This window comes from Tursiops truncatus, chromosome 6 (assembly GCF_011762595.2).
Source record: "Tursiops truncatus isolate mTurTru1 chromosome 6, mTurTru1.mat.Y, whole genome shotgun sequence".
Classification (NCBI taxonomy): domain Eukaryota; kingdom Metazoa; phylum Chordata; class Mammalia; order Artiodactyla; family Delphinidae; genus Tursiops; species Tursiops truncatus.
The window spans coordinates 111,207,474-111,227,529 of record NC_047039.1 but is presented as its reverse complement, the minus strand read 5'-3'; the positions used below and the strand labels follow the sequence as shown (position 1 = coordinate 111,227,529).

General features: G+C 54.3%; 1 protein-coding gene across 6 annotated transcripts in view; it reads right to left on the bottom strand.

Annotated features, from left to right (window-relative positions):
* The window catches only part of NTNG2 (netrin G2), a 74,238-nt gene that overhangs the window by 53,296 nt on the left and 886 nt on the right, over positions 1 to 20,056 (bottom strand). For 5 of the 6 annotated variants that reach the window (XM_033858926.2, XM_073806731.1, XM_073806732.1 and 2 more), the window contains exon 2: positions 16,125 to 17,186. In XM_033858926.2, the coding sequence (XP_033714817.1) occupies positions 16,125 to 16,337 (213 nt within the window). In that variant the 5' untranslated portion in view covers positions 16,338 to 17,186. The remainder of the gene's footprint in view (positions 1 to 16,124; positions 17,187 to 20,056) is intronic. The other variant, XM_033858927.2, reaches the window with a different exon arrangement.

Sequence of the window (20,056 nt, the reverse complement as noted above, 5' to 3'; positions counted from 1 at the left end):
ACCACCGGCTGAAAGGGGAGGGTCCAAGAGGGTTGATCCCGGCAGCCCCCTCCCCTGACAGTCGTCCTGTCCACCCCCTGCCACCACCAGCCCCTCCGGCCTCCCCGCCCCGACCTGCCACCAGGCACACTCTAGAAAGCAGCCGTGCGCTTCTGCACCCCAGAGCTGCACCCCAGAGCACCCTCTTCGGATAAATTCCAAACCCAAGCTGGTCCTGGCTCTGCCCACCTCGCCCACCTATCTCGCTTCTCATCTTGCCTTGCTTCCGTTTTTCTTTTTTAAACTTCCCTACTGAGTATTTTTCTTAGCACCAGACATTGAGATCGTGATTTTTCGTGTGAAATTTCCTTTCCTCTATTCATGACGATCCTAATAATTATTTTCAAAACAGAGAAGCCAAGGCACCGATAGGTTAGAAAATCTATTCAATGGCACTTTGCTGAGCAAAGGGCAGAACTGGTGTTAGAAGCTCCACCGTATATGCTCTATAAGGAGCCCGCTATGCTACCCTGCCTCAGCCCGTAGGGTCACTCCTTGGTTTCGGGAAGATGAAATGAACTTTTGTGCCACGGAGCCTACAAAACGTATACAGAATTCTTACAAATCATTGTATGATCCCAGTGAGGTCAATTTCCACCTTGTTTTGGACCCTGGAATCTCTCCTTCCTATCTTGATGCCCATCCCCCATCCCACCTGGGCTTCGCCACCTCTGTCTGGAGCCCCTCTCCTCCACCCCTTTGCAGGTGTCTGGTAACCCTTCCTCGGAGAACACCCTGGCCAACACCTCCCTCCCCGAGATGGGCACTTGATCGGTTTTCCTTAGCGACTTCTTCTGTTAATTACTGTGTGGTCCCCTCCCCACTGTGTGCTCTGTGAAGACAGGAGTGGGGCCTGTCACACGCAAGATGCTTAATTCAGGTTTGCAGAGCGACTCCCCCTCCCGGGCGGGTCCCCTCTCCAGGTCCTCCGCATTGAAAAGGAAGTGTCAGGAGTGGACGCAGCGCCTGGACGGATGGGACCTGACTGTGCCAATGGCCACAAGCTGAGACTTTCTAGGGCTTCTTCTTGCTGGTCTCTGAGGCATAAGAAGCGGTCGGGTAGAGGAAAGAGAAAGAAGTGTCTGGGCCTGCCCCACCCCCGGGCACAACCGGACAGGTGCATCGCTCTACCGATGAAGCCCTTGGTGGTGGTGAGAGAGGCAAGCCTGAGCTGGTAAGGTTTCATTTATTTATTCCTTCACTTATTCAACAACTATCTCTAATGTGCAAAATGGTCCCGAAGAAGCTGCCATCAGACCTGGCTGCCCATCCACATCCTTGGGAAGAAGAAAGAGATGAAAGTGTCTCTGGGCACTAAGGCCAGAAGTTCTGCTCCAGGTTGAACGCGAACCAAGCCACCAAACAACCAACCACTCAAAACCCCCTGCAGTGACTCAGATGCGTGGCCAGGTAGGGGCGCCTGCTACAGTTGGTCCAAAGAAGGACACCTGTACAGTGATGTCAGCCCAGCTCTCACCATCATCCCTGCTTTATAGCTGAGGGGACTGAGGCCCCCAGAGGCCAGGCACTGACTCAAGGTCATACCTGCAGTAACCTTTGACCCCTTATGGGAGCATTGACCACCGTGCTGTGACCACCAGAATATGGCACGGATGACAAGCCTGGAGGGGAACTGGCTGGGAAGGTCAGGAAGGCTTCCTGGAGGAGGTGGGGTTTCAGAAGGACAGGCCCACGGGGGGGGGGGTGGGTTGGATATGGACAGGTGGAGGGAGATGTGACCAGGCTGTGGGGAGGGTGCGCTATGTAGCGGGATCAAGAGAAGGGCCAGACCAGACGTGCAGAAGCCACAGGTAGAGAGGAGTTAATGTGCTTGGATGGACCAGGAGCCTGGTAGGCAGCAGGAGATAAGGTGGAAGGGGAGGCCTGGAGCCAGCCGGCAGCCTTGACATTTAGCAGCTGCAGGGAAAGCCCTGACTCTGGCTGGGCAGCCTCCTTTCAGAAAGAGAGGTTAAGAACCTGGGAACAAAGGGTAAGGTGGCGGCCAGCACCCTTCAGGTCCCAGGAAGCCAGAGCAAGGATGGGGTGCCTGCAGCTCAGATGGAAGGAAAGATTCTGAGAGCAATCCCTCTCCCCCTCTCGTCTTTGGATTCAAAAAACCAAGATGCTGAAGATGAAAAGACAAGATGCTTATAGCTGGAAGGGACCCAGTGCCGTCCTGGGCAAGACTGAAATGTTGGTTCTCAAACTTGGTTTCATCCTGGGACCACCCAGCTTGAATAAATCCTCGGCCCAGGCCCACCCTAGAGACACTGCGGTAGCAGGTGGGGCTGCAGCCCCGGCAGGTTGTGGGGGGGATGTTAAGAGCTCCCAGGTGAGTCCACTGTGAGGCTCAGCTGAGGACACTCAAGTGGGATGGGGACCCGGACAGAACCAAGAGTCTGCACAGCTCCCTGTCCCCTGCCTTCACTCCTCTGGAGTCCCAGCGGGCCATCTGGGTTTGGGGCCTTCAGAAAGGCTGTCTCAAGGTTTAGGAGACCTGGGGGCAAAGGAGGAGAGAGCCCCCAGATCTGAACCCCTATTCCTGCTGTGGAGACACCCCTTAGAGTGGTTCTCACGTTGACTCACCTAGGGGAACCCCGGACCAACCACATCAGACCCTCAGGGGTAGGTCCCTTCCCAGGCATTGGCCAGTTACAGCTCCCCAGGAGACTCTGACGTGCAGCCAAGGTCAAGGCCACAGCCCGGAGGACCCCTCGATGGGACAATTCTCCATCTTGGAGCGGCACCTGGCTCCCAGTCTTGCTTTCCTTCCGCTCCCCATTCCCATGCCTCTCCCCCAGGCTGAGAGGCAGCCAGACCCTTGGGGAACCCACGGGTGGGAGGGGAGGAGCTGCCGGGTGCAAGCAGGCCCAGTGGAAGGCAGATGCCTGGCTCCCCGCCCCCACTTCCCTCCACCCTCTATTTTTAGGTCCATTATTGTCCATTCTTGGGTGTATTTTTTCCCCACTCGTTCCCCAGAAAAACAGATCGGATTCCTCCAGGCAAAGCCATCTCGCCTTCCCTGGAGCTGGTGCGTGGGAGCCCACACACTGCCAGATAGACATGAAATAAGTGAATTATCAAATCATCGGATTAGCAGACTCCATCATGTCTCAAGGGGTAGAGGGGGTGGGCAAAACGCTGCCGTCACTCCTCCCCAGCCCTCCTTGCTCAGGCTGCCGAGGAGTGTTGGGGGAGGAGGGGCAGACAGGGACAGTACACTCCCCCAGCGAAATGGCCACACATACGTGCACACACGCGCACACGCACATACACACACAACAACCACCTCAATCCAACCATGAGACAGAGATTCAGAGCGCCTCAGGTCAGCTAAGCAGCCTGGTTAGGAGCTAGGCACTGGGTCCAGGGAGCCTGGAGTGGAGGTGCCAGGCTCCTCTACTTGGAAGCTGTGTGACTTTGAGCAAGTGGCTTAACCTCTCTGAACCTCAGGTTCCTCATATTGAAAATGGGTATAAATATAGGATCTGTCGTTAAGTGTTCTGGGTGGGTTCAACGAGCAACTTCAGGTCAAGTGCTTGGTATGCAGTAGGCACTCAATAAATATGAGCTTTTGCTGGTCTGAAGAGGTGGTGGAAGATGTGGAATCAGGAAAAGCCTCAGGCAACAGGATCAGTCAGTTACAAGAAGACAAATGGTGATTTTCCTGAGCTTAAGGGCCCCCAGAGGGAGCATAGGGGCCCACATGTGGACACAGGGTGGTCTGGGAAGCCTTGTGAGTGTTTGCAACCGCGTGTGTGTGTGTGTGTGTGTGTGCGCACGCACACGCATTGTTCCAGAAAGAGCACCATGGATTCTCAAAGGGGCGGAGACCCCGCCAGAGAAGGATGCACTGCTCTGGGGTTTTGCAGATGAGCTGAGGTTGGTGTCCTGCCTCTGCCCATCCCCTCCGGGTCCTCCAGTGCCTGGGAGGTTATTGCTCTCTCCATGCCTCTCCCTCTTCCTCCCTCTAAGTCTGAAAGTCCCAAAAGCCAGAAGCAAGATCTAGGAATGCAGTGGGGTCTGGAGGGTGAATACATAGACCCCCTCTGGTGAAGGCAGGAAGTTTACATCCCAAAGGGGGGACGAGACCCAAGGGCACCCAGCCCCTGGCAGCCAGTCCAGCGTGGAGCCTGATCCCCAGAAGCCCAGACCCAGCAAGACGCCAGCCTCGGAGCTGTTGGCAAGGGGTTTTAGATGGTGCCTGGGGTGGGAACAGGGCATGCTCTTTGGCCCACTGGCTTCTCCTCCTGCCGTCACCTGCCTTTGCTGTCTCTTGATTCCCCAGAAGGAGCGGACAATTCAGGAACCTGCAGTCTCCCACATGGGCACCATGCCCTTTCTGTGGGCTCAGGCGGGGCGTGCTGCTGTGGCTGACGATGCTCTGGGGTTACCTGCAGGCTCCATCTCTCATTCTCCTCCTTTTCATCTTTTGCCCAAAAACGGACTTCTGCTACGACCGAGGGGAAACGCCCTGGTCGTGTTTCATTTCCTTTTATTTCCCTGGTTGACACTTGGAGTCAAGTGGACCAATGATTCGGGCAACAGGAGGGAGCTGGAATGCAGGACCGAGGGGGTCCAAATTGTCCCAAAGCCCCCAGGACAAACTGCGCTGGGGTAGAAGAATGCCAGGTCCTTGCAGACGGGCCCAGGACGCTTTAATAGGAAGGGCAGCTCTAGAAAGCCCCAGGTGTAGATCTGGAGGGATCCACAAACGTGGATTTAATTCCTTCCTACCAACGAGGCCCTGAGGGGTGACGTGGTTGCACCTTGGGATCTCGGGTCCCCAAGGACAGTGATCCCGACTTCTGACAAGGCAGGATGGGACAGTGGTCAAGGCCCCGGAGACAGATCCTGGCTTTGTCGCTGCTGTGCAAACTTGGGTAAGTCTCTCCACCTCTCTGAGCCTCCCTCCCTTCATCTGCAGTATACCCGTCCCAGTGCTGCGGAGAAAACACAAACGCCATGCACAGAAAGTGCACATGCAGGGTACCCGGCCCACAGGGAGGCCTCGGGAAATGGCAGCCAAAACCCACGAGATGGGGCGGGTGGGAGAAACACCAGCGTGTGGTGAGACACACGAGAGTGTGTCCCCGGCTCTTGCTTCCTGAAGCTCCCAGCTGCGGGCCGGGGTTGGACCACAGGCACCCCAGCCCGACATCGGAGGGTAATCGCCGAGGCTGACTCTGCTGTGATCCCTAACATTCTGCCCCCCATCCTGCCTCACCCCTGGCCTTGCCCACCTCCCACAAACATCCCCTTCCTGTCCACCTTTCACAGTACTGCCACAGCAAGGAGAACCACAGCTTGCGGACGGGCCAGGGCAGGGGCCTTAAGATCCCCAGGGCCTGCAAGAGCCAGCTCTGAGCAGGGCTGGCTCACCAGGGGCTACACACAGGTGTGAGAGCTCACCTGAGCAGGCCAGAGAGCAAACCTTAACCTTACGGCCATGCCTACCCTGAAGGTGTGGCTCCGCCGCGCGCTGGGAGGCGTTCCAGGTCCCCCACCGAATGCCACCGCATGTGGTCAAATCCAGGAGGTGGCTGGATGTACGGGGACCTGGTGTGGAGGGCCTCATGTCCCCAGGGCTCCAGTCCATGGCTTACGGTTGAACCTCCCGGGTCTGCTGCTCCCTCACTGGGACCCGAGGAAGTCAGTCCATCCCGTCGGGCCTCAGTTTCCCCATGTAGGAAATGGGGCAGACGTTGGACACTATTAGTGGTTTCGTATTGTGTTCACAGGAGCCCTAGGATTTCCGGGGGTGGGGGCTCAGGGGTCCGGGGCAGGGGCAGAGGGTACCAGCGGCCAGGTTCCAGGCACCCACTTTCCCTTGAGTAGTTAGTCCCACTGTAATGTGCTTAGAGATATCGGGGTTCCTCTGGTTTAGGTAATCTCTAAGACCCCTTCCCAACTGCACCATCTACTTGAGATGAGGGATAATTATCACCAGCGTTTCTTTATCGCCTACTTTGTGCAAAGATGGAGACACAGAATCTGGTGCCCTGATGAGCAGGGGAGGGGAGGAGGTGAAGTGGAGGCAGGAGATATTTGGAGACCAGAGAGGTCACAGGTCATGACATCCCCTCCCCAGATACCCTTCTCTGGGAATCACAGTTAACATCCCAGCTTAAAGGATAAGTTAGGAAAAAAGGAGCAAAAGAGGGAGGAAAGGACGGAGGTGGGAGAGAAAGGGAGGGAGGAGGGGTGAGCGTTTGGACTTCCTCCCTCCTCGGGAGGTTGAAGGACTAGGGTCTGAGTTTGGGCCTGGACTTTGCCACTCCATATTAGACTCTCAGTTTTCTCATCTGTAAAATGGGGACAATAAGATAAAGGTTGTTTCCACCATGAGGGATATTTGGGAGGGTTAGATGAAATACCGCACGTAGACTGCTCAGTGCCTCAGTGGAATAGATCTGAGAGTCCAGAAATAAACCCACACGTCTATGGTCAACTGATTTTCGACAAGGGTGTCAAGACCATTCCATGGGGAAAGAATAGTCTTTTCAACATGTGGTGTTGGGAAAAGCGTATATCCACATGTAAAAGACTGAAGTTGGACGCTTGTCTGACATCATATACAAAAATTAACTCAAAATGGATCAAAGATCTAACTATAAGAGCGAAAACTATTAAAGTCTTAGAAGAAAACATAGGGGTAAGCACTCGTGAGCTTGAATTTAGCAATGAGTCCTTAGATATGACACCAAAAGCACAAGGAAAAAAGAGACGAATTAGACTTCACTAAAGTAAAAAAAGAAATTGTGCCTAAAAGGACACAATCAAGAGAATGAAAGATTATCTGTAGAATGGGGGAGATATTTGCAAATCATATATCTGATAAGGATTTAGTATCCAGAATATATAAAAAACATGTACTACTCAACAACAAAAAGACAACCCAATGAAAAAATGGGCAAAAGACTTGAATATATATTTCTCCAAAGAAGATATATAAATGGTCAATAAGCACATAATATCCAGCATCATTAGTCCTTAGGGACATGAAAATCAAAATCCTAATGAGATACCACTTCACACCAACCAGGTTAGCCATTATAGTAAAAAACAAAGACGGAAAATGACAAACGTTGGCAAGGACCTGGAGAAATTGGAACCCTTGTACAGAGCTGGTAGGAACGTAATATGGTGCAGCTGCCCTGGAAAACAGTTCGGCATTTCCTTAAAAACTTAAATCTAAAATTACCATATGGGGACTTCCCTGGTGGCACAGTGGTTAAGAATCCGCCTGCCAATGCAGGGGACACGGGTTTGAGCCCTGGTCCGGGAAGATCCCACATGCCGCGGAGCAACTAAGCCCGTGCACCACAACTACTGAGCCTGTGCTCCAGAGCCCACGAGCCACAACTACTGAGCCCACGTGCCACAACTACCGAAGCCTGTGCGCCTAGAGCCCACGCTCCGCAACAAAGAGAAGCCAACGCAATGAGAAGCCTGCACACTGCAACGAAGAGTGGCCCCGTCTCGCTGCAACCGGAGAGAAAGCCCGCGCGCAGCAATGAAGACCCAACGCAGCCAAAGATAAACAAACACATAAATAAATTTATTTAAAAAATAAATAAACAAAAAATAAAATTACCATATGACCCAGCAATTCCACTCCTAGGTATAGACCCAAGAGGAATGAAAACATATGTCCACTCAACACCTTGTACGTAAATGTTCCTAACAATATTATTCATAATAGCCCCAAAGTGGAAACAACCCAAATGCCCAGCAACCAATGAATGGATAAACAAAACGTGGTAGCGCATACGGTGGAATATTATTCGGCCGTAAAAAGGAATGAAGTACTGGTACGAGCTACGACATGGATGAAGCTCGAGCGCGTTATGCCGAGCGAAGGAAGCCAGATACAAAAAGTCACACGCTGCATGATTCCATTTACATGAAATGTCTGGAATAGGCAAATGTGAGAGACAGAAGGCAGACTAGTGGTTGCCAGGGGCTGGGGGAAGGAGGAACGGGGAGTGGCTGCTGAGGGAGACGGGGTTTCCCGTCTGGTTACACAACGTCATGCATGTGCTAAATGGCACGACTTAAACATGGTTCAAAAGGCAAATTTTATGTCATATGTTTTACCCCAACTTTAAAAAATTGAATGGCTCATTTCATGTTAGGTGACGATCACCTCAATTCTTTTAATTAAAAAATAGTTTTAAATGCCTTCATCACAAGAAAAAACATTTTAACGGTGCGTGGTGATGGATATTAACTAAACTTACAGTGGTAATCCTTTCACAACATGTACCTACCTCAGATCATCACGTCGTACGGTACACCTAAAACGGATGCCATCTTCCATGTCAATTATACCTCAATTAAAAAATTTGCAAAAGAATTTAGAAGCAGAAACCAAGGGGAAACGATGTGATGTACCGTTATGTTTTTAGCCCTCAGCTTTGTTTTTCTTTGTTTTGATTTTCCTTTAATAGACTACTATAATAAAGGGATTTAAACTTGAAAAAAAGCCTAGTCCTGTGCTGAGCACAGGATATGCACTTGGAACCCTTCTGTCTGCACTGGAGCCCCTCACTTTGTCTGTTTGAGACCAAGGCTGAACCCCAGCATAGATTTTTACCAAACTCCGAGAATGTATCTTACAATCACGCAGGGATGCTGGGTGACGTGGTTAATCTAGCCAAACCCCATCGTTGCACAGTTGGGGAAACTGAGGCTAAGGAGCTGTCCCAGCAGCGAGGAGACTCTGTCGGGGCCCAGCACTGCCCCACTCGCATCCTGCGCTCATGCTACTCTGGCACGCCACCCACCCCCCACCAGCGCCAGCAGTTGGTGTGTGCTTGGGGAATTAGAAACACGTTTGCATATATTTAAGCAAATACGCTGTGATGAAAAACAAATCAGAACCTGCGAACCAAAGCTGAACAGACCCATGCATCATCTGCATTTCCCACTTTCCCCATCACTCCGGTCCCCTCCAGGTGGGAGCTGAGCATCCTCGTGGGCCAAGTGGGCCCTGGCCAGATCTGAGGCAGGAAAGCCTGGGTCCTGGGCTGTGGGACAGGAACAGAGCTTTGCAGCCTGGACCCCGTTACTGGGGCAGTGAGGGTGAGGGAACCTGCTTCTTTGAGCCTGCCAAGCTCTGTTCGGCCCTGTGGCTCAGGAATCCCATGCCCTGTGGGCTCCCTCAGGTCTCTGCATGCCCACTGCTCTGCCCCTCCCCTCCTCCCCCGACACCCTTGGCCTAACCCCCCTGACACTAGAGAGTAGTTAGGAACCAGGCAGAGGAAGGTTGCATCCCAGCTCCACCATCAGTGGGCCTTGGGGAGCCTTGGTCTATTCCTCCATCCAGTGGCACAATAACAGTCCCGCCCACAGGCTTACAGGGAGCGGGGTGGGGGGTGGGGTGATGAAACAAACAGGTGGAGTGGGTCATCCCCTCCCCATCACCCACACGCTCTCCCCTCATGTCACACGGAGCCCTACCTGCATCTCTGCAATTGCGATTCTTTCTGCTTCATCATCACTCTTCTGAATCCTCCAACCCTTCAAGGTCATAGACCAACCCAGACCAACCCGGTGCCCTGCCTTCCCCCTCTGAACTCCCACAGCATATGCTGACTATACCCCACCTTACACACTTGGCTAATAGGCTCCTCTTCTGTTATTTTCTACTTTCACTCCTTTTGTCTCTCACGCTAAATTCTAGGATGGGGGAAAAAAATCCCTTTTGGGAAACATTCATTTTGTGCCAGGCACCCAGCTGAGGGCTACACGCTTTGTCTCATCTCATCCGTACGACCTTCCTTTGAGATTGTGTTTAGCATCATCCCAATTTTCAGATGAGAAAACCGAGGCTCAGAGCACAAGGGACTTATCCAAAGTCCCACAACCCAGAAGGGGTGGGATGAGCATGGGCCCCCGTTTGCCCCATCCCAAACCTCAAGTTCTCACCCACAGCTGGAGTGGCCTGCCTGTCCATCCATCCATCCACCCCCTGCCTCGTCACACGTGGGACTTAACAAGGCAGCTTGTGTTATACATGCATTAAGGGAGAAAAATGAAAATATATGAAAAATCAGGGCCAGGGAATGTAGAGAGGGAAGAGGCGGATGAGCCTGGGGAAAAGTTCTAGAACCTCTAAGTCTCTGACACTCTTTGGAAAGATGTGTCCTCCAGGCCATTTCCCTTCCCCCTGGCACTCCAGAGGCCCTGCCCCCTACCCTCCATGGAGTGTCTGGACCCAAACTCATTCCCTTAAGAAGAGTAAGAGGCCAGGATCTCAGTCGTGTGGGCCCGGCCCTCGGAGGCAGCGCTGCTCCCATCCTGTCACTCGTCTGCTCCCCAGGAAGGAGACTTTACCAAGCAACAAGATGTCATGCATGGAACTATTCTTGTCCCAGGCTGGGCCCTGCCTCAGGCACTTCAAGAGACTGAGTGGCTTTAACTAAGGGCTGGGGGAAGCTCAGGTTCCAACACCACTTCCTGCTTAAGGACAGAACTGTGCAGACCTCCTGGTGTCAACTGATTGAAAATCCTACAGAACAGGGACTCAAATGGAGATAAGTAGAGGCCTTTGGTGCCTCCTCTGTCCTGATTGAAACCCTAGTTATTCCTGTAAGAGTCAACCCCGATCTCTCCTCCTCCGAGAAGCCTTCCTGGATCACACTGTCCCTCCACCCACCCATCCATTGGTTCAGTAAATGCCTTCTGAGCATTAACTGAGCCAAGAGGGAGGGATGCAAAGATAAACAAGGCAGCCCTGCCTCTGGGGAGCTCACAGTCCAAGGGGGAGGCAAACATCAGGAGTAGAATAATGAGCATGGATTGACCATTGACTCCAGGCACTGTGCTCATGACAGTTCCAAATGCATATTTCCATCAATAGTCCCATTTAAGGAAATGAGACTCAGAGAGGTTAAGCTTCACGCCAAAGGTCACACAGCAGGGGATTCCAACCTCTACCTCTCTGCCTCTAGAGCCTGAACTCTTAACCAGTAGGCCACTTCTGTAAGCCCAATGGCACAGTTGTGACCAGATGGGGCCTTCTAATCCACCTGGGCTAGGGAGTCAAGGACGGCCTCCTGGGGGGGGTGGGTCCAACCTGAACCTCAAAAACTGAGGTAATCTAAACACGAAAGCCTCGGAAATGAAGGAAGCAAAGAAGGCGGAGGAGGCAGCATGGGCCAAGGCAAGGAGGCAGGAAACCCTGCAGTGAGCTAGAGCATATGGTGCGGGGGGGGGGGGGGGGGGGGGGGGGGGGGGGGAGCGGGTCACGCCCTCATCCTTCTCAAGCTCCTTACGTTAGGTCTCAGTCTCACCCACTCCTAGTTAGTTGTGCACCACCCTTAACACCTGCTGTGTTTCTCTTGTTGTTTATTTGGATTTGCAGGAGTTGTTGCACTGTCCCATCACAGCTGTACCTGGCATGAGGTCAGCCCCGGAAACGGGACGGGAGGGCTGTGACGGGGACAGGAGGGAGGGGTGGGGAAGGGTGTTCCCCAGGCTGTCCTCTGTGGGTTTGGGGGCAGAACACAGAGGGGAAAGGAGACACGAGCCAGTGGGCTGGTGAGCTCAGTGCTGCTGGATGGAAACGTTTCGTGAACATCAAGGTCTGGCAGGAGGCGTGGCATCTGTGACCTTGATTCTGCACGTGGTGTTCAGTGTCATGGTGGGGAGGGGCTTGAGGCCCCCGGGACCCACCTGCCGTCTGCAGTCATCAGCCCAGCAGACCCCATGGGGTAGGGATGGGGCCATTTGCTCTGCGTCTGGGTATACGGAGGCGCAGAGAAGGCAAAGCAGGTTCTGAGGAAGACGTGGGCTCTAAGATGCGCCTTCGTGACCATCTCTGGGTTTTCCTGTGCACCAAGACCCAGGCACCTCTGTGTGCTCAAGTCTCCTTAGATGAAACATTTAATGTTCAGCTATTTCACCGTGGAAAAAGCAAGATGCTCAAGACTGGATCAACGACACCATCAAAGTCTCACCCTAGAAGAGAACTTGCGCTCTCTAAGCGCTTTCAGATATTCTGAAAAGCGCTTCCTTCTCCCAGGAAGTCAGGGGCAGGGCAAGGCAGCCATGTCCCATTACGTGGGGAAACTGAGGCTCAGAAAATTGAAAGACTTGCCCCAGATCACCCAGCCCACAAGCAGCAAAGCTGGGATGCAAGCTCCGGTCTTCAGATTCCAGGCCTGTGGCTCTTGTCGGGATAGCACACCACCTTTCTGGAACCTTCCGCCAGGTCTCCCACATTCAGGAATCTGAGCTCCCAGCTTCACCCCTCACCCCTGGGACCTCCACCCCTCCTGCTCTCTGCTTTCCTCCTTCCGCAGTGGCGACACCTCCTTACCCTGCAAAGGTCCCGTGGCAACCACAGGCCTCCTGTCTGTCCATCATCAATAGTAAGTATCACCCATGACTGACAGATCACGTAGAGCAGCGTTCCTCAGAGCGTTCCCCGCGTGCATCCGAATTACCTGGACTTCTCGTTAAAATGCAGCTCTGGCTCAGCGGGTCTGGGGCGGGGCCCGGGGGTCTGCATCTCTAACAAGGTGAGTCCAGGGACTACACTTCAGGCAGCAGTGTGTAGCTAGCTGTAGGATCATTTTCAACACCACCTGCCTGGTCTATGCCCCCCACCCTCTTTTCTCACCGTCTCTCTCCTGAGCCTCAAGGCGTGAGGACAGGGTTTCCCCCTTCCTTTCACGGCAGCGCAGGCAGCTGGCCGGCGACCGCTCTTTCGAAGCTCTGCAGGGCTGCTCCCCTAACCCAACAGTGCCCTCCCCATCCCAAAGGCGTCCTGCTAGGGGCTGAGAAGCCCTTGCGGGCGCTGCCTTTCCCTCCTTCTCCCTGGTCCTGCAGCCTCAGAAGGCTTGGCCCTCTCCAACCAGGCCCTGGGAGTCAGGGGTGGGAGGCCGCCCGCCTTCTCCCACAGCCCTCATTGAAATTTCGCCCTTGCCCAAGAATCCTTGGTTGAGAGCTCAGCCCTATTAATTCTCATTGTGCATTTGGAGCCAATAGGTTTTTTGTTCATTTATCTTGGTCTTCCTCCCCGCTCGCCTTCCTCCCCAGGCTGGAATTTACAATTCAGTTCTCAGGTGGCCTTGCGGAAGTACACAAGTCCAGGGGGGGAGAGAGGGTCTGCACACTGAAGTCTGAAAGGGGCAGTCGTTCCGTGGCCCCTCTTGCAACCTCAGGGTGCCCCAGGGCTCATGCTCCGTTTGGGTGGATGTTAAGACAGGCCCAGCACTCGCCGCAGGAGGGGTGCCAGGAAACAGGGACCCACTGGGCTACTGTAAGGCTAAGGGGGCAGAGGGCCACCTGGGTACCACTAGGGCGCCCCCTGGTGGCGCCACCGGCCATGGCTAGAGGAGTGAAGGCTTCCTGAGCACACATCCACCACCTGCTGCCCTGAGACCAGGAATACAGGGCGTGGTGTCCCCAAGGCTGGAGAGAGGCAAAGAGACAAAGGCTCGGACACAACCAAGGACATAATAGCCACAATGGTAAGCAAATAACAGCTACCACACATTGAGTACCTACTACGTGCCAGGACACCCATGGCCAGGCTGCATCTTTCCACTGGCACTGTGACTTGCCTACACCATCATCTCTGCTTCACCAAAGCTCAGAGAGGGAAGGCTGGGCCGTCGGGTGCATAAGCACGGGTCCTGGCCACGTACAAGGTCCCAGCCCGCCCTCTAGACCGAGTGACCTTGGCGGGATTTAGCCAACGCTTTCTAATCCCTACAATGGGATTAGAAGAGTCCCCACCTCAGAGCACCCTAGAGGTGATTTAATGAGACATGCACAGAACCTGCTTAGGGAAGCTGCAGTAAACAGTGGGGTGGGGTGGGGGTTTGAATCCATCTGGACGTGACCCCCTCCTCCCTGCAGAAGCCAGCCTAGGCAGCCTCCCCATCCTCGTTGGCTGCACGTTTGTAATCAAGGGCAGAGCCGGATGGCAGCCCATCATGAAATATTTAAGTCCATCAGACAGGTGTCAGGACACCGAGGGAGATGCTGTTCCTCCCCTGCCCCCTCCTCACCGGTCTTCCCAGGAGAGGACAGGAGGGGCATGAATGCTCCTTGCACAGCTCAAGGACCCATGCTGGGTGGCATCAGGACTGTGGCGGGGTGACCACTCCACCCCGGCAGCTGCGCTGGGTTCTCTGTGTGTGAGAGTGGGGGCAGGGCGGAGGCCCGGGGCCAAGGGCATCCTGAGCCAGCTTTGGCCAGGAGAGGGCCTCAGACTTGCATTTGATGGTCATCTCCACCCCTCAAGCCTTGACCAGAAGCTGGTCCAGTGATTTATGAGTTAGGCACCCCGCCCCACGGCCCTGCCCTCAGCACATTAAGACGATTAATATTCAAAAGAAGAAATACAGTCAAGACTCTGAATACAAGAGGCAGCGGTTGACTCTGCTCAGGGAGTGTGTGGAGAAGTCCTTACATGAGCTGGGGTGGGCAGCCAGCTTCAGATGTGGACTCAGAGCTGGGCTCCCCCGGTGCTGGCCTTGGCCCTGACCTTCAGGGGCCAGCCCCCTTGACTGTCCCTGAGCCAGCAAGCCCTGGGGTCCTCAGTGCAGTGGGACTCTCCAGTCCCTGGCTCCTGGCCCTTTGCTGCTTTCTCCTCCCTCCCTCTCTCTCTCCCCAGCTAGCTCCCCCCAGCCCAGCCACCACCCACAGTGACAGCCTCCTGACTGCTGACCATCCAAGTGGGAACCTACCTTCCCAGGCTGACTGCTCTAGGATAGGACCCAAGCGCCCCACGGGACTGAGGCCTCCTCAGGAGCCGAGTGGGGACATCGGCTCAGTCCAGCCATAAACCCAGAGACCTGGTGGCTCCCCGCAGGACACGTGAAGCCGCCCGAGGATGACACTGAGCCCTTCCTGTGGCTCCTGCATCCTGGCTGCCCTGTCCAGCCTCCCGCCCGACCCGGGGCCCTGCCCAGTGGGAAGGTGTCTCTCGGGAGGCAGATTAGCTCAGTGACTCTGGAGCCGGACACTCAAATCATAGCTTCATCACTTCCTGGGCTGTGACTTTGGACCTCAGTTTCTCCATCTGTACAATGGGAATGACAATAGCTCACACCTAGGGGCACTTGCTCTGCGCCAGACCCTAGTCTGCGCAGTTTAGGGTGCATCAGCTCACTCCTTACAGCGACTTGAGCGTGTGCTGTTAGTGTACACACTTCACAGGTGATGGAGTGGTGGCCCAGAGATGCCACTGGTCCAGAGCTCACCCTCTGAAACCCCTACTTTGTACAACACAGGATCAGCCCAGCTCAGCCGAGTGGAGGACTCCATGGAATGACTCGTATTGAGCTCTTAGCCTCCACACTCAGGGGCTTGCACAAATGGTCCCCGCTATTATTATTGTTGTTGTTGTTAATGTTACTTGAGTACTGATGTACTCCGTGGCTCTAAGACTCCAACTTTCTCTAACTAGGGACTCAGGTGACAACGCCTGAAAGCCTGCCTCCCCCCTGACTTAACCAGCGACTGTGGTCACTGCACATAGGGGTGGAATCAGAAATGGTACCAGCCACACCGCCCGCCCTGCTCTGACCCCTCCGTCCTCCCTTACGAATCCCCTCTGCACTGCCATCAAACCCCCCCCTGCGAAGCGCCGGCCCGGTGCTTGGCATTCCCTCGCTCGGCAAACCTGTTTGCTGGATTGGATTGGGTGGAAGAGGAGGTGGTACCACAGAGGGACGAACCGAGGGAGGTCAGAGTGCAACGCTGCAAATAGTACTCTGCTCGCTCGCCCAGATGCTGACTTCCTACGAGAGAGGCGGGGCTTATCTGCAAGGCTGGGGAACTGACTAGTACTGTGGTTTGCCCAAGAGGAGAGGATCTAGCGATCACCTGGCCAAGAATCTCCCCACCCCAAAGAACCATGTCACGTGACCCCAGCATCCTCAGGGCCGCCTTTGCTTTGGCACGTTTCCAAGGTGGGACAGAGACCTGATCCCAAACCTACATGCGGGAGAGTCAACCTTGCATCTTGGTCCTCCCGCTCTGCTCACCCACCCCCAGGGTCCGGCCCAGACCCCCACCCACTTGGCCTGAGCGAACAGAACAGCGGGGTGGGGCTGACTTACGTGGGAGCAGAATCTCTCAGGGGGGTCTCCGCACGTGATGCCGGAGGGCTCCACCTTCACCTTGACGTAGTCCTTCAGGCGCATCACCTTGGGCTGGCAGGCATAGAACTCCCAGGTGGGGCCTTCATCCGTGGTCACCCAGGATTTGCAGATGTCGTAGTCCCCAGAGGCCAGCGGGAGGCAGTGCAGGAAAAGAGCCAGCAGGTGCAGCATGGCGGCGCCGTCCCCAGGGGCGAGGCCCAGAGAGGGACCGGAGAGGTGGCGACTGGGTCAGGAGGGCCTCGCCGCCCCAGCATGGAAAAGCCACATCTACCAGGCGACGGAGGCCGGATGTCCCAGGGACTCTGCCAGGTTGCAAACAGCGAGGAACTTGTTTTTTCCAAGAGGCCGATGTGGAAAACTCAGAGCCAGCGTTTCTCAGACTGCTGATGGGCAGATCGAGAAGTTGCCCACAACTTGGCGTCCTCCTAACCTTGGCATCACACCTCTCCCAGAGGGGAATCTGATCAGATCAGGCAGACTCTCAAATTGTGACGGTGGATGGAAATGGGATAGGGAGAAAATCCGCAGGGATCTGGCGTGAGGCCGGATCAGATTGCTTTTAATTTTGGTCCTTCCAATCAACCCGGGTCTTTAAAGGGCCCTGAGTGTGTGATGTGCGCTCAACACAACTGCAAAACAACCCTCCGGCCTGCGTTGTAAAGATAAAGTAAAATCAGGAGGTGCACCTGTTTGCTGCAAACACGTTCCCTCTATGGGATTGGACTTGGCATTTTGGACCCATAAAAGAGATTTCTTTTCATATGGGCTTAAAGTGACAACAATTGTGCAGCTGGACTGGAGCATTAAAAAAGCGACTGAGGTGTTAACTGGGGAGCAACTTATTTGGCTCGTCTTTGGTGGGGACAGGCGCTAATGGGAACCAGCTGACCTTGGCTGGTAGCCATGGGCAACTTATTAGGAAGTTTCTGAGACTTCAGCTCCCAATCCATCCAGGTACCCGGGGTCTGGCTTGTCTTTCATTGTAAGAACGGAGGAGAGAGAGCTCGTTAGCAACAACACCTGCAACAAGTTAAATAGAGAAAGGGGGGGGAGAGTAAAGATGTATAAGAACAAAAGCTCTCTGGCAAAATGTGCAAAAGATGAGGCTGCATTATTAGCAAGGTGTCCCGAGGAAACTGGGTTATTTTTATTAATATAGGAGATGCACATTTGAGGATGGGGCACATTATTAAAAAGGTGATGCGCTTTCTCCATATTTATGGGGGTGTTGGGGTCGGCAGAAGTGCCCCTGTTTGGGGTCAGTGACTTTCTAAAGCAGCCCCAGGAGCCGAGATGAATGGTGGCTTTCTCATGCCTGACAAGTCAAAATGTCAAAACCGTAGATGAGGCTGTAATTAATTACAGGTGCCGACGAGGCTGTGAGGACAGGTTCAGGTTAAGAACGGTCCACGCACAGGCCGACAATTACGAACTGGGTGCCAGTAAATACATCTCCAAAATTCTGAAATGGTGAATTTAATTTTTAACTGTAAGAAACTAGGGATGTTGAAGACTTGGACGGAAGTGACAATGATTTGTCATATTCGCTTTTTCCGATCAAGGCCAAAATTTTGCAATCATCCCTTAGAGGGTATGTTTATAAACAGGTCACCATTATGATTATTGCTTTACTATTTTAAGCTACCGGTAATTATTTAAAAGCCCTACATAGACATAACTAAGATGAATGTTACATTGCGAAAAGCACGACTCCAATAGTGCGGGGTGTTCCGGGACACTTGATATATCACCAGGAGAATTTGGTCCCCAGTGTGGGATCTGGCCAAAAATACTAGCCAATAGGGCAAAGGTTACTGCAATGAGTCGCAGCAGAAGCGCATGTGTTATTAATTCTGGTTATTATGTCTACGATTATTGCATCTAAATTCCCAAACTGCTGACTCTTCAGCCATTGTACCTAGAAGGTCCACGACATTTCCATGAACCTCCATTCTCCACCCAGACACAAACGCACTCCTGCCAAAAATGACAAACCGGAGTGGGGGGACATTGTCCAAATGGGGGCTGGCCGCCCCGCGCCTCCCCAGGAGAAGCCCCCAGCCTCTGCCCCAAAGCTCCAGGCTGGGGGCATCATAAATCTGCATTAAGGCAGCCCCTGCCCCTCTCTCTGGCTGAAGGGCTCTTGATGCAGATGAATGAGCTGAGGGGGACACAGTTTCACATCTCACCTCTGGCTGTTTAAAGAGAAACAGTGTTACAGAGCCTGTCCGGCCTTGAATGTGCTTCTTGCTAGAAAACTCTCAGAAAGAACCCGCCTGGAGACTATTTTTACAACCTGAGAAAATGTAGTAAAAATAAGATAGCGCGGCCGGCAAAGGTTTGGATGCCTCTGTCTGAGCTTCGCGCTGCCCAGAAAACAGCACATTCCTCACTCCTTCTTCCAGCCGCGGGCTCCTGACCGTTCGCTCCCAGGTAGGGCGCCCGACTGCGGCTCGCAGGGTGCGCCCGGACGCGGGCTTCCTTCGTCTGCAGGACCAGAGTGCTGCCTCCGGCCTGGACCGCACTGGACGCAGGCGGGCGTGGGGAGGCAGTGAGGCCCGGAGGCCAGGAGGCCCGCGAGATCGAAGGGGCAGCGCGCCTCGCAAGCCTATTCATTGCTTTGCAGTTCCGCAGGCTTAAACGCCATGCATTCCCTGGAAGATGGGGTGGGGGAGCCAACAACATCAAAATCTGCGGGGAAGGGGGGGTGGGTAATAAATATGTTTACAACTAGTCAATCAGTTGGGCGTTGCTGGCATCGTAAGGGAATTGCGAGCTCAGCATGAGAATGTTACAGTCAGTTTTTGCCAAACAGAAAAAAAGGGAGGGGGAGAGATGCAAGCGTCTCCGGAACAGCGAGGAGGAAAGCACGGAGTGAGAAGCCAGTGCGGGAAATTTCAGAGTAAGAGGTTGTATCCCGGTGGATAGTTTACTCCTTGGAAAATAAATCTTCACCTGATATTATTAAGAAACTGCAGCTCCCAGAAACAAATCGAATCAATGCGCTTTCTTTTCTTTTAAGAGTCCTCAGGAGCCGAGGGGGCTGAAAGCCAGGTTATTAAAACCCGAAAATTAGATTTTACCAGGATTTCTGAACTCAGATTTTTCTGTCTTATTGAATTAGCGCCTCTCGAGCTGGCTGGGCTGGAAGCAGGCTCCTCCCGGAGTTGCCGGCTGCGCCCTCGCCTCGTGGGAAACTTGCCTTGGTGGACGCAGAGCCCCTGGGGGGGGGGGGGTGGTCCCTGGAGAGGGGGCGCTGGGGGCTTCTCCCAGGACCCAGCCCACCCCCAAGTTTCTTCTCCTTTCCCAGCGGGGACAGTCGAGGGGGGTGATATCTGCCTTCAGGGGAGGGTGCTGGGAGCCAGGAAGGAAAGGGGAGCCCGCTCCGGGTCGCGATCACCTTCCAATCCCACCCCATCCTCCCAAACCTAAACCTCCCTCACCCCGCGCCGGTCCAGTAGGTGCCCCGCTCAACGCGGCCGCACGAGTGAGCATCCCATTTCCGGCGGCCTCAGTGCCCCCAACCCCGGAATGGGAGCCTTCTTGGGCTCCCGGGCGCCCCCCACGCCCTCTCAGCGCCCAGACAGCCCCGAAGAGTTGAGCGCGGAGGGTGGGGCGCGAGGAGGAGGCCTCGGCTGGGGCCGGGGGGAGGGGGTGTGTGGAGATGGGGGTCAGCTCCCAGCCTTGGACGCCAAGGGTTCGGAGTCCGTGCTTCGGGTGGGCTGCAAACGGCGAACATCGCACGGGGACGTGCCTGGCAATCCCGCAGTTGCTTTTTGTCTTCCCGAAGTTGAGTGCAAGCCACGGGAGCAATTAATAATCACGCCTTTCAAAAAGGCCCGGCGGGCACCGAGGGTGCACCCACACCTGGCATCGCCTCCCTTACTTAG